The sequence below is a fragment of the Bison bison genome, unplaced genomic scaffold, assembly GCF_000754665.1.
Source record: "Bison bison bison isolate TAMUID 2011002044 unplaced genomic scaffold, Bison_UMD1.0 scf7180017864133, whole genome shotgun sequence".
Lineage (NCBI taxonomy): Eukaryota > Metazoa > Chordata > Mammalia > Artiodactyla > Bovidae > Bison > Bison bison.
Window position 1 is genome coordinate 1,424,972 of NW_011494705.1, and position 14,353 is coordinate 1,439,324.

The following is a 14,353-nucleotide window of genomic DNA, read 5'->3' on the forward strand; positions in this document are numbered from 1 at the left end:
CCCCGCCTCCCTTTGAATCTGTGTGGTCCATGCACTTTTCAGTCTGGGGTTTTTTGCCCTGATTTTCAGGTCAAGTCAATCTGTATGCAAGTCCTTTAAGAGTAGGTTTTCTATTCCCTGTAGTTCTTAGTTTTCCTGGACATACTTCACATGGTTTTTCAAAACCAGGTGTTTTGAGGGCTCATCTCTCTTGTGAGGGATTTTTTTTCCCCCACTTACTTGTCATGTGCCTTGGAGCAAGTAACTTAATTTCCACACCTTTATTCTCTCTTGCATATGGTGAGAATAATGATAGTTTGCACTCACTGTTTTTTGATAAGGATTAGAGTCAGTTCTTGTACTCTGAATCTGTCTTTTACCTGATGTTTTAGTAGATTTCCAGTTCCTTTAAGGTCATACCTAAGTATAATGAATAAAAATGTTGCAGGAGGAAAAAAGACCTTTAACCCTCCAAACTGTATCTTTGATGGTGGAATATTAAATATTGGAGACAGATTGGTAATGGTTGGCATGGGTAGTAGATAGGTGGGTGACTAGATAATGTGACCTGTGTTGATCTTTTTAGCTCCTCTCAAATCATTGTAGTTCAGTTGATATAGTGGAGAGCAATGCAAGAGGAATTAGAATTACAGCATTTTAGTTCGATTTCTTTCTGATTTTTATTAACAGTACAATCTTGAGAAGTCCCTAGCTGCTTTGAATCTGTTTTCTCATCTATAGATAAAACATTTTCCCTGTATCTCTCAGGGATGTCATTATGATTAAATAAGATACTCTGTGAAAGTGAGGTGAAGATGATAAAGCACAATCAAAATAAAAAGTTTATAAAGGTAAACTTTTTATTAATTTAAAAAGACTAAGCCTGAGAGAATGCAGATAGAGGTATTGATCCAGGATTAGGTTCAGTCTTCAATAAAGGATAGCTTTAGTGCTGTTTGTTGTTGTTGAGAGGACATCTCCTTTTATGTGTAAGGCTAGCCCTGATTACTATTTAGTTATTAAATAGTTTATGAATATATTGTTGATATTTACTTTGCTTTTTTCTGCTTGTGTTTCAGACTCCTGGGAGAGTTGGCTCTCAAGGTTCAGATCTAGATTCATCAGCAGCTCCTATAAACACAGTGGATGTCAATAATGAAAGCTCTTCAGAGGTATGAGAATAATCATTCGTCAATAAGGTTCAGTATTATTTAAGGAAAAATAGCAAATGTTTGGAGTAACATTTGGTAATTTAAACTTTTGTAGCAAAAGATCTCATAAATCTTTCTTACAAATTGGATCCACACTGTAGGTAGATAATAGTGCTTAGTTGTGAGACTGCAAAAGTGTATATTAAGACTAAAAAATAATATTGACAACTTTTATTTAATAAAGTCATTTGAACTTAATGAAGATTTAAAAATCTGTTTGTAAAGAATTACCAATTAATTAGTAAGTACTTACGTGTTTGTACTGTGATGAACAACTAAGCTACTGAAAAATTAGATAAGCTATAAAACTTTTACATTATTTGTCTTCATTTATAATTTGTAAGAATGTTTGTTTGATAGCTTCTTAAAAATTAATGGAGAAAGTAAGTCTAAAAAAATAACTCAAATTTTTTGAGAAGTCAGCCATAGAAGTTTATTACTATCATTTTTAATGAATAATATATACTCATTATAGAAAAAGGAGATTAGGTGAGAGAAGAACATAAAAACCATCCATAACTCTGCCCCTGAGAGACGAACACACTCGCATTTCTGATGTGACAGTTTTTGTCAGTTGCCTTTCTCTGGGCCCAGCTGTGCCCAGTTCCCTGTTCCCCGCTCTTCCCCATCTCTTGGTTGACGAGTCTGTCGTGTGCACGTTTCTGTGTATGTCTTTTACCACCCATCTCTCTATTTTGTCTCTTTTTGCCCGTCTGTCTTTCGTATTAACCATAATAAGATCTAACAAGACTGAGTGAGAAGAAAGGGATCAGTTGAACTGTATAAAAGAGCAAGTTTAAGGAAAACATTCAAACTGTGTTTATGACAAGCTCAAAAAGCTCAATTGTAACCCTGGAAATGAATTTAGTAATACTTGTTGACCTCGTTCAGACCAAACCCAAAAAAGCCTGCAGTGGTGATGAGCAGTGCCTGCTAATCCTCCTGCATTTTCTTATTAGGGCTCCTTTTCTACTGTGATAGTTGTACTCTCCTCTTCGTCCTCAAACCTTTCGTGTGTCTTACCTTATACCCTCCTTCTCTCAGTCACCTTCTATCCCATTGAGAGAAAAGAAATCATTAGAAGAATGTTCTCATTTTGTCACTAAAGCTATGCTTTAGTCTCTATTCTCTTTATTACTTCAGTGTATGGAAGACAGGTCTCTCTTCCTGTCTAATTTCAGTCCTTTCTCTTGTGCTTTGGATTCCATTCTCTCTCACATTCTCAGCTTATCTCTTTTCCTGCAACTTTGGTTTTTACCTGTGACATAAATTATTCCCATCAGCATACAAATACTGTTCTAGAAGTGGCTCTAACCTGGGACTCTGTTAAATTAAGTTCTGTACTTGAAATTTTTCATATTACCAACAAGTATAAATTCCAGCTATTAACCTAATTGAGAGCTATTAGCGATTATGAATTCTCAGAGGTTGTTTTTTCCATATGCCCAGTGCTAGGTGTTAACTGGTTAAGATTTCAGTTGAAACCTCTCACTGTGTCTCTCAATTTCTCTTTTTCTCTTAATCTTTCCCTTTTACCCTGAGGTTGGCTTCCCACTTTGAACAAATTCTAGGTTTTAACATTGTGCCCTTAGCAACCATCTAAATGGAATTTGAAATACCATGGTCTCCAGGATTTTAAAGAAATAGTCAGAAATAAAACAGTGCCCTGGTTTGGTACTCATATCATTTTATATATTGCTAAGTCGTTTCAGTCGTGTCCGACTCTGTGCAGCCCATAGATGGCAGCCCACCAGGCTTCCCGTCCCTGGGATTCTCCAGGCAAGAACACTGGAGTGGGTTGCCATTTCTTTCTCCAGTGCATGAAAATGAAAAGTGAAAGTGAAGTCGCTCAGTCGTGTCCGACTCTAGCGACCCCATGGACTGCAGCCTACCAGACTCCTCCGTCCATGGGATTTTCTAGGCAAGAGTACTGGAGTGGGGTGCCATTGCCTTCTCCATTTTATATATTATTATACATCATAATATATAAAATAGTATCTACATACAGGCTATTACAACAAAAGTACTGAGAGGCTTAAACAATAAACAGTTCTCACAGTTCTGGAGGCTGGGATGTTCAAAGGTCTGGCAGATTCTAGGTCTGATGGGGTTTGCTTCTTGGATAAAGAAGGCCATCCTCACATGGCAGAAGGGGCAAGAGAGCTCTCTGGGGTCTCTATTTTAAGGATACCTATTCCATTCATTAGGACTCCATCCTCATGACTTAATCTTATCTCCCAAAGGCCCCATCACATTGGAGGTTAAGATTTCAACATATGAATTTTGAGGGTATACAGACATTCAGTGTATAACGTATACATTATGGATAATACATAATGTGATATATCATTTGTTCTCATCAGGACAGTTGTTTAGACTATTTAGTATATCCCATTGCCAAAGCATATTCTTTGTTTACTCTTTATCTCTTTCTAATCTGACGTCCATCCTTAGTACCCACTGAAGGCACTTGGTAATGACCAGCATATAACACATCAGATTTTCAGTTTCCTGCTCAAGTGGCTAGAGAAGACTTTTCTTAGGGCTTTTTTAGTAAGTGTCCACGGAAGTTTTCAGGTTGCTGGCTTTGCCAGCACACAGCCCAGAATATATGAAGTGAAAAGAAAACTCACAGTACTCACCACTGTCTCAATCCTTGGCTCCTGAGACCTTAACTGGTCTGCCTTCTTCTCTTTAGCTTTCAGCTTTTTATTTTTCTTGTGTTTTATATAATGCCTAGAGATTTCAGCTGTACTTACAGGAAGAATAGAGAAATGTAGCTGTTTCATTTTGTCTGGAACTGAAAATCCAACCATTTTGAGAATTGGAATATTTATCTTTATATTTTAATGACTTGTAAGAGTTCTTTATCCTTTTATCAATGTTTTGGTTGCCTCCTACTCATTCCGTTGGTGAGGGAAGGATTCCTGTTCTAGGCTTATGGGGTTGGCTCAGTACATAATTAGACAAATGAGATCAACGTAGTTTGTTACATATACTCACAGCCCAGGGGAAGAGGACACTGCGTGCCATGCAGGGCCACATGAGAACTGCACTTGGGAACAAAATCAATAATCAGGGGCTGTGACAGGTAGGCATTATGGTGTCAGGTGTATGGTATGGTGTCAGGGAGGTAAGGCCTCTCCGCCCCATCCAATTCCTACAGGAGATGTGATTGGCTTATTTGAGTAATTCCAGGGGCTAGCAGGGCCTTGTGAAGAGGAGAAGCTGTTTGGATCAGATCAGATCAGTTGCTCAGTCATGTCCGACTCTTTGTGACCCCATGAATCGCAGCACGCCAGGCCTCCCTGTCCATCACCAACTCCCAGAGTTCACTCAGACTCACGTCCATCGAGTCAGTGATGCCATCCAGCCATCTCATCCTCTGTCGTCCCCTTCTCCTCTTGACCCCAATCGCTCCCAGCATCAGAGTCTTTTCCAATGAGTCAACTCTTCGCATGAGGTGGCCAAAGTACTGGAGTTTCAGCTTTAGCATCATTCCTTCCAAAGAAATCCCAGGGCTGATCTCCTTCAGAATGGACTGGTTGGATCGCCTTGCAGTCCAAGGGACTCTGAAGAGTCTTCTCCAACACCACAGTTCAAAAGCATCAATTCTTCGGCGCTCAGCCTTCTTCACAGTCCAACTCTCACATCCATACCTGACCACAGGAAAAACCATAGCCTTGACTGGACGGACCTTTGTTGGCAAAGTAATGTCTCTGCTTTTGAATACGCTATCTAGGTTGTTCATAACTTTCCTTCCAAGGAGTAAGCGTCTTTTAATTTCATGGCTGCAGTCACCATCTGCAGTGATTTTGGAGCCCAGAAAAACAAAGTCTGATACTGTTTCCACTGTTTCCCCATCTCTTATCTGTGGGAACAGAGTGGTGAGGGGAACTTGCAGTTAGGCCATTTGAAGCCCTTCCAGTTTGACTAGTTGTGAAAGCAGTGTGTATTGGGCCTTAATTTTAGGCCTTATACCACAATCAGAAATATGTGCTGTGTATATTTTTTCTCAGTCTGTGGCTTGTTTTTCATTTTGTTAATGGTGTCTGTCAAAGAGAAATAGTTTTGTCAGACTTTTCTTTTATGGTTTTTGCTTTTGGGTACTACAGAATTTTTGGCCTACTTCAAGGTTGTAAAACTATCCTATGCTTGCTTCTTGTTAAAAAGAAATCAAGCTACTTGGAGATATTGTACAAGACAGAATATAGTCAGTATTTTATAATAACTATACATGGGCTGTAACTTTTAAAAATAGTGAATCACTATGTTGTAACCTATAACTTACAATATTGTATATCAATTACACTTCATTTTAAAAAAGACTGAAAGATTAAAAAATCCTTTAGCTTGTACATTTCAATCTTTGACTTATTTTAAAGTATTGTATATGGTCCGAAATTGTGCTTGAGGTTCATTTCTTCCATGTGGATATGGAAACCACATTTTTCTATATCCTTGTAGTAAACATTTGCTGAAAATGTTACTTTTTCCACTTGAATTGAATTTTCACTTTTGTGAGAAATCTGTTGACCTTATGTGTGTGGTTATGTTATTTTCTCTGATCCAGCCATAATGAACTGATTTTAAGGTGTGCCAAGTTATTTCTTATCTTTGAACTTTTGTGTGTGCTAATCTCTATGCCTTACCTAGTCTTGCTTTTTCTTGGTTAACATCTGATTATCCTTCAAGTCTCATTGCAGATAATTGCTTTTTCCTGTCAACTTTCCTTGACTCTGATGTGAGACAGATGTTTCTTCCATGTACTTTTGTGGAAAAATATTGCCTATCCTTTTGGTTAAGTGAAAATGAAGTCGCTCAGTCGTGTCCGACTCTTTGCGACCCCGTGGACTGTAGCCCTACCAGGCTCCTCTGTCCATGAGGTTTTCCAGGCAATAGTTCTGGAGTGGATTGCCTTTTCCTTCTCTAGGGGATCTTCCCAACCCAGGGCTCGAACCTGGGTCTGCTGCATTGTAGACAGACGCTTTACCGTCTGAGCCACCGGGGAAGTCCTCTACCCATCCTTTTGGTAATGACTGTTATTGTGAGATTCATTTATCAAATATTTATTGAAGCCAGATGCTGTTCTTGATGCTGGAGTATGGCGTGAGTGAAAAAACCTTTATCCTGATGGAATTTAGATCGCATTGGGTGGAAACAGGCAAAACCTAAAACATACAGAGGGAGACAGTTGGTATTACTGAGAAAAATAAAGCAAAGAAAAGGGAATAGAAAGTGTTTTGGGTGGATGCAATTTCAAATAGAATTGTCAGGGAAGACATTTCTGAGAAGGGAATGGCTCAGAAAGAACTGGATGAAGTGAGGAAATGAATCATGTGGCTTTCTGGAGCAAGCATGTTGCAGGCAGGTGGAACAAGTCTTTGAGGTGAGGGCATGCTATGTTGAAAAACAGCCAAGAGACTAGTGGCTCCAGCACAGTGAGTGGAGGGAGGTTGGGTTAGTGAGGTAATGAGGCCCACTTCATGTAAGGCCTTAGAGGCCTTTGTACAGACTTTAGTGTTTTACTCTTGCTGAGATAGAAGTCATTGGAAGGTTTGGAGCAGGGAAATGACAAAAGTTATCTACATTTTCATAGGGGTAAGGATAAAAGCAGAGACTGTTGGAAGGCTTCTGCAGTGATCCATATACACTTTGAGGGTGGCTTGGATCAGGGCAGTAACAATGGAGAGAGATCCTCAGGTCCTCGATATATTTTGAAGGAATTGTGTTGGCCAAAAAGTTCATTCAGGTTTTCCATAAGACCTGAATGAGCTTTTTAGCCAATTCAATAGTTCTAATAGGATTTTCTGATTAGTGAGGTATGAAGTGTATTTTCTTTTGCAACTTTTTCAAGAAGTATATAATCTTATTAAGGATGAGGTCTTTGCTTTATTTTACCATTGTGTTCTCACTACCATAGCATAATGATGTAGTAACCACACCCAGTAAATACTTTTTGAATGAATGGTTGAATGATATGTAGAAACTTACAGTGAAGAAATAAGTAAAGTGGCAGGCAGCATAAAGATATCATGGTTAAATAGACCCGCATTGTTCTTTAAAAAAAATGATTGTTCTGTAGTTTTAGTACCTGCGACTGTGGTTTCCAGGAAGACATCCCTTTCATCAGTAAAAAGAAGAAAAAGTGAATTCATGTTACTTATTTTCATCCCCTGGCTGATCTCCTTTAAGGATTGTCAACAAAAGGAACAATGATATTAAATGATAGCTAACATTCATTGAATGTTTTCTTTGTATCAGATGCTGTGATAAGGACTTAGCATGTATTGTGAGCTGTGAAAGTCGCTCAGTTGTGTCCGACTCCTTGCGACCGCATGGACTATACAGTCCATGAAGTTCTTCAGGCCAGGATACTGGAGTGGGTAGCCTTTCCCTTCTCCAGGGGATCTTCCCAACCCAGGGATCGAACCCAGGTCTCCCACATTACAGGCGGATTCTTTACCAGCTGAGCCACCGGGGAAGCATGTATTACCTTATTAATTCTCCTGAGATTCCCCATATGAAGTAGGTGTTATATTTATCTCATTTAATGGATGAGGAAATTGAAGGTCATATAAACTGCTAAGTGTAGTAGCTTAGGATTCAAGGATTCAAGCCCAGAGCTAGTTCTTAACTGCTGACCTGTCTTGTGTCTCACTTTGGAATCTTGTTTGTAGTCTTTCTTCCTTGCTATGATCCTGAGTGACATTAAGGACCCAAGGAAGCCTTAGCCTCCCAGTTCTTAATGTTATCAATGCCAGTGATCTTTATTACTTCTCTGGTTCCTCAAGGCCATGGCAGTACCTCCCATTTTCTTATCAGACAGAACAGTTTTATCTGGCATGTTAAAATCCTATCTCTGCATACCTTACATCAACTGCCTGTCATATCAAAAACTTTCTCATAGTCATACTTCTTAACTTCTTTGGTCTTGTTGATTATTTTAGATTTTTAATTTCTATTTTTCTTATAGTCTATTATCCTTTCTTGTCTTCATTTCATTTAGTCTCTAACCATACATCTAATGACAGTTAATATTTGTTGAGTACTTACAATGTCTCAGGCAAGGAATACACTGTAGAATACACTCTAGATGAATAGGTGCTAATACTAGCTCCATTTTATAGGTGAGGAAACTGACGTTTAGCAAAGTAAAGTGGTTTTTTAAAAGTCACGTAGTCAGTATTGGTTGAGACTCAAACCCATATCTATTTTTGACACCAAAATTCATGACATAACTTTTGTAGCCTATTGTCCTTCACCGCTGTCATTTAATTTACTTTCTCCTTGACACTCTCAACTTCTTTATTCTCTTATCCTTTTACTGTTCCTCAAACTATAGACAAAACCACAAACCATAGATCAGTGTAACAGCCCATATTTTAAAATACAGATATTGTTAGGTATAGGGAGTTTGGGAGATTGTTGTAAAATGATTTTACTTAGCTCATAAAATTAGAAGGGGGGTCACCTGCTAGGAATTGTGGGTGTGGGCAAAAATGGGATCTTTAGCTTGTGGAATATGGTGAAGACTGAAAATTGCTTTCATTATAAGAACTTTTTGTTGAGAACATTATCTTACATAAAAATATTTGTTAAAACTGCCAATCATTTCTTGATCCAAAATAACAGCTAGCTTGTCAGTACTAGCTCTCACATAAATAAGGACAAAGTATCATAAACAAAATGAATAATAAGATTCCAACAAAAGCAACTGTTTAAAACAATAAAATTGACCAGTGGGAATTTACAGCATTAAGGATGGAAACTAATTTCAGAGTCCTACTTTGGATAGCAGTCTTTCACCCTTTGTACAGTTACTACTTGAAAATTTCCCTTCCATGTACTAAAAAGAGATATACTAATTATTTTCCTGGGATGTCTATTTTCATTGTCTCTGTTTTGTTTCATAAATAACTTTGTGTATATCCTCCTAAAAGTTGTTATTTCACAGGGTTTCATCTGTCCGTTATGTATGAAAAGATGTATAACTGCTATTGATTTGTCGGAGCATTACCAGAAAGTGCACGCTGAAAATGAGACAAGAGGACAGGAACTTCTTAATGACTCCAGTGTTACTGTGGGTCCTGAATATTTTGTTTTAGCAGCTTGGTTATGGGTTGCTCAAAACAGCTTTGTTTTTCCTTGCCTCGGTGTTGCTTACTTTTTGTGCTACATGGGAATATGGATTGCTTTCATTATGCATGCTCTAAGAAGGTTCAGTAAGGAAAAGATGCTCTTGGGAAGTTGGCTTGGCTGTTCTGACTGTTTGCAGCTGTCTTTCTGTGAATCCGTAAAATACATAAAAGTTTAAGCTTATTGTTGCATAAATTTTGCCATGAAATTTGAAATATAAAGTGAATGTTTTTTATTTCAACATTTGTAAGTTATATCTTTATTGTATAATGTTTTATTAATGAATGTATTAAAATGCTTTCAATTAAGATGCTTTACTCTTAAAGTAAAAGAGAACCTTGCATGTGAACTGTTACTGTCTTTACTTGGGAAAATACACAGCATTATATACAGCAGATCCAGAATCTGGATCTACCTCTGTTTCAGTCTTTTCCCCAGACCTGTTGGAAGTTACAGAATGGTACACACTTGTCATTAATAGTGGCTCACTCAAATGTTTCCCTGTAGTGTGTGAGGCTGGTGTGAATCGAAGGCTGGGAGTGGGAACCAGTGATGGAAAGTGTTGCCCATTTTTAGGCTGGAAAAACTTTTTCAGATGATCTTGATATACTTCCTTTGAAAAGCATGACAGTATTCTAAAAACAAAGAAACATAGCTTTTAAAAAATTTCTTTTACAAATCTTATAAAAGAAGGAAACTTTATTTATCATGAAAGATAAAAAGTCAGACTTTTTGCTGTGAGGTAGTGATGTATAAGAAAATGATCTCACCAAACCTTCACTTACTTAACATATTAATGGGGTACCTCTAATGTGCCAGATATTTTGGTAGGTAAAGGAAATAAAAGGTAAAGAAGATATGATCTCTGTGCCAGGGAGTTTTTATTATAGATATTTGCAAAAAGAGTGTAATGTATGATTCAACTCAAGGGGAACCGCAGAAAAACTTGAGGGGGGAGCAACTAAACCAGACACTCTCTAGTGTGGTAGGAAAATGAGTACATATAGGCAGATACCAGTTAAACTGCAGAAGCAATGTGACCAGAGAGGCATGAAGGATTCATGGAACTCTGCTTAGTATGTTACCAGTTGTCTTCCTTCCGGAGCATACAGGTTAATTTTTCTTTATGGGTTAGCCAGAATCAAAAGTGACTGTTTTACCTATTGTCACTTAAGTAAGAACTTTCCTTTTAACTGAAAGAATACTTGATACAATAGGGTATCATAAATATCAAGTTAAGCTAAGTTCTTTGCTACAGTAGATTTGAGAAAGGATTAGAGATAACTGAAAACTAAGAGTAAGGAATTTAATGCTTTTAATCTTAAATCAGCTGTGTGTGTGTGTGAGCGAGAGAGACAGGGAGAGAGTTGGCGAGATGTTTGGAATGATTAAGGGAAATAAATACAGCTGGCTATTTTAGTGTTTTATTGTTGCTGTTTTACTGTTTCTAAGTTATCTAGCAAGCTCAATTCCCATGAAATTTAGAAAAAATAAATAGAGGAGTTTCTTAATATCCAGAATTAGTATCACAAAGTCCATGAACTAAAGATCATGCACTTTATTCATAGGACATCTTTCAGATACTCATTCTGAGTTTATTTTATGTACTTTATTTTAAGTGAGTGATGTGGTTTTAATAAACTTTTCCCCCTTAATCTACCCTTCCCATCCATGTCAGGCTAGGATTGCTAGAAATACTATGTGAATAAGTTTTAAAAATAATTGTTGAAAGATGAGAGGGTGTAAGAAAGACTATAAAATATGGGTACAGGAATTAGAGACTTGCCAAAATTAATACAGTGGAAGGCACCCATTCAGTGATTAGTATTTATGCTCTGGAACATTCAGCAAAGGTTTAATATCATCAGATTAAGAAGGTGAGGAAGTACACATATGTATTTTAGAATTATTTTTATCAGAAATGTCCTAAAATTGAAGATTTATTTAAACATGCCATGTCTAATCACATGGAAAACTCACTTAGATGGAATATTTCTACAGCTAAATATGTATTACTGAATTTCTAAAATTTCTCTTTAGGGATGAATCAGTTCTTTCTAGAGTATTAACCTGGTAATATTTAGAAGCGTTAAGAAGGTATGACATACCTTCATGTGATCATTAGCTTTTTGGCATCTTTAAGTATCTAGAGACAAAACCTGGAAGTAAAGACAATAGTCAGAAAGCCAAAACTGTGAAGATTAAATAATATAATTGGGGCGTGGATTCCCTGAAGAACAGTATAATTTGCCTTTTAGTTACTAGCGAAAGCTGAGACACAAAAGAGAAATGCCAGGCTAAATATTACAGGGGTTTATGTGCTGTGGCATTAAAAGCATGTTAACTAAGTGTGGTACTTTAGTTACTGGGCAGAAGTTATAAGAATGCCCAAGAAAGCTTAATATAGAACCATTACTAAACATGGTGGTAGATAACAGATGGCTTTCAAACAGGAGTGTAACACCAGCTAGATTAACACACTAGCTGAGGCCATTCATTCATTCAGAAGACAGTGCCGAGCATCACATATCTCTGGATGCTAACGGCGTTATTCTGATGTTTAAAGGCACATCCTCAGTACCCAGGCTTTGCTTGTTTTAGGTGTTCCACAGGAGATAATGCTTTCAATCCCCTGGAACAGTGCCCCTGCCCTTCACTCTGGTTCTGTGAGCAGAACATACCTTTGTTTTCCAAATACAGCATAATTATGTTTTATACCTCTTCTATACCTTTGTTCATGCTTCTCTATTTGCTTAGAGTGCCTTTATTTTCTGACAAGTAAATTCCTATTTAGATCTATTTCTAGTGACTCATATAGACATATGTCAACATATACACATACACACATATGTGTGTGTGTCTGTGGATTTTGGGGGCAGTATTAACTGCTCAATAGGCAGATTTGGATACTTCTCTTGTATTCCTGTAGTTCTTTATATATACTTCTGTCATACCGTTGTCTGATAATGTCATCCTTGTTGAGCCTTACATCTGCCATATAATGTGAATAAGTGATGTGAGGGTATGTTATTTGTACAGCACCCACAAAGGAGCAGAAGTAATACATTTATGTTTCATTTCTGTGTATCTGGAATATTTATTACTTAGCTCAGTGTATCCCTTGGAAGGGCTTATGATCTGCAAGCTGTTAAGCTTTTCTGTTTGGTTTTTTTCCTGCCAAGTTATGCCCTGCCAGGTTCATTTGTATTTCATTAAATAGATACACGGAGTAGAAAGTATATGGTTATGTTCAAAGTACTATACTAGTCACTAGGGAAGCATGGATTAGCGTTGCTGTATTGTGTTATTTGCTGTTGTTGTTTAGTCTCTTGAGTCATGTCCCAGTTTTGCAACCCCATGGCTTGTAGCCCGCCAGGCTCCTCTGTCCATGGGATTTCCCAGGCAAGAGTTCTGGAATGAGTTGCCATTTCCTTCTCCAGAGGGATCTTCCTGACACAGGGGTCAAAGCCACATTTCCTGCATTAGCATTCAGGTTCTTTATCACTGAGCCAGTCACGTGGGAAGCCTGATGGTAATGCTGGAGGAAAAAGGCAATATATGCAGGTGTAAGAGTGTGAGACACCGTGTGTGTTCAGGGAAACACAGGTACTTTAGTATAGCTGAAGCATGTTGTAGAGAGTCAGAGTGTCCTGAGATTATACTGGATGGGTCATTGGGGGACTACAAATGCAGGACCTTATATGCCATACCATATAATAAGTTTTTAAGATTTTATAGGACTGTTTATTAACTTTAAGCTTTTATAGTGTTAATCTTAGGAAGGGATTTACTGATTAGAATACTTCTCAACCATTGCACATACTCTGTGGTAATTACAGGTAATTTATATTACCTTTTTTTCTCAATGATCAGAATGCTTCATTGTTCTTAGTTTTTTGGTTATCATTCCTGTGCAGTAGATTGTAGCAGATATTGTTTTACTCTGGGGGATATTTTGAGAGATGGAAGATCTGATGGCATGTCTTCTCAGCTAGACTTCTAGATTAGAACTAACTTCTCAGATTAGAATTCTGTACTATAGCCATTAATTTATTCAACCTAAAAGATGGTTATAAGGGTCTTAAAAAATATTTTGTAAGCTGCAGCCAGGATAGGCAGTGATGTGTCTTTGCACAATACCAGAATTTAGGCTTTGCACTGTAAATTACAATTTACTTAATGGCATTATTGCTATGAATGTTACATTTGACTATATTTCATAACATAGGAATGGTTATTTTGCAATACAAAATACTATTTTGAAACTTTTTTCTACCTCTTTGTGTAGGGTTTCATATGTCCACAGTGTATGAAATCTCTTGGATCTGCTGATGAACTTTTCAAACACTATGAGGCAGTCCATGATGCTGGTAATGACTCAAGTCACGGAGGAGAAGCTTTGGCTCTGAAGCGGTACAGTATAATCGCTTTGAAGTGTAATGTAACAAATGAATGCACGTGATATCACTCTTTAATCATGAATACTTAGTTCTTGAAGAGTCCTGTTTTTATATTTTTTGATTTAAATCTGCCTTCATTTAGCATAGTTTTGATCTTTTATTGTTATAATCTATTCAGTCCTTGATCAATAACCAGCTATACCAACGTCTGTAGCATGTTTCAGAGGTTATATTTTTAATAAAGATTGTGATTTTTTAAAAGGTTAGAGTATATTTAGCATATTCTGCTTATTAAAGAATGATATGCTTTCTTTAAAAATTTGTCTTTTGTATTCACCAACATAACAGCAAACAAAACACATTCTGCCTCTTAGCAATTTTACCTGACCATTTTAACAATTAAACTAAAATATAATTACTTAGAATAGGATTCAACAGTTAACTTTGCTTTTCTTCTATTGGTGAGAACTTATGTCTTAAATTCCCACTAAGGAAGAAAGCTGGATTGTTTTCTGTTGCTATTCTGTTGCTGATTTGCTGCTAAGTTGTGTCCTGACTTTGCTAGTACATGGACTGCAGCACTCTAGGCTTTCCTGCTGCTGCTAAGTCGCATCAGTCATGTCT

At 37.3% G+C, this 14,353-nt stretch overlaps 1 protein-coding gene across 2 annotated transcripts in view; it reads left to right on the forward strand.

Annotated features, from left to right (window-relative positions):
• The window catches only part of EEA1 (early endosome antigen 1), a 128,136-nt gene that overhangs the window by 34,883 nt on the left and 78,900 nt on the right, over nt 1-14,353 (forward strand). Inside the window, exons 2-4 of one of the 2 annotated variants that reach the window (XM_010839708.1) lie at nt 1,059-1,151; nt 9,148-9,273; nt 13,618-13,742. In XM_010839708.1, coding sequence (XP_010838010.1) covers nt 1,059-1,151; nt 9,148-9,273; nt 13,618-13,742 — 344 coding nt within the window. The remainder of the gene's footprint in view (nt 1-1,058; nt 1,152-9,147; nt 9,274-13,617; nt 13,743-14,353) is intronic. The other variant, XM_010839709.1, reaches the window with a different exon arrangement.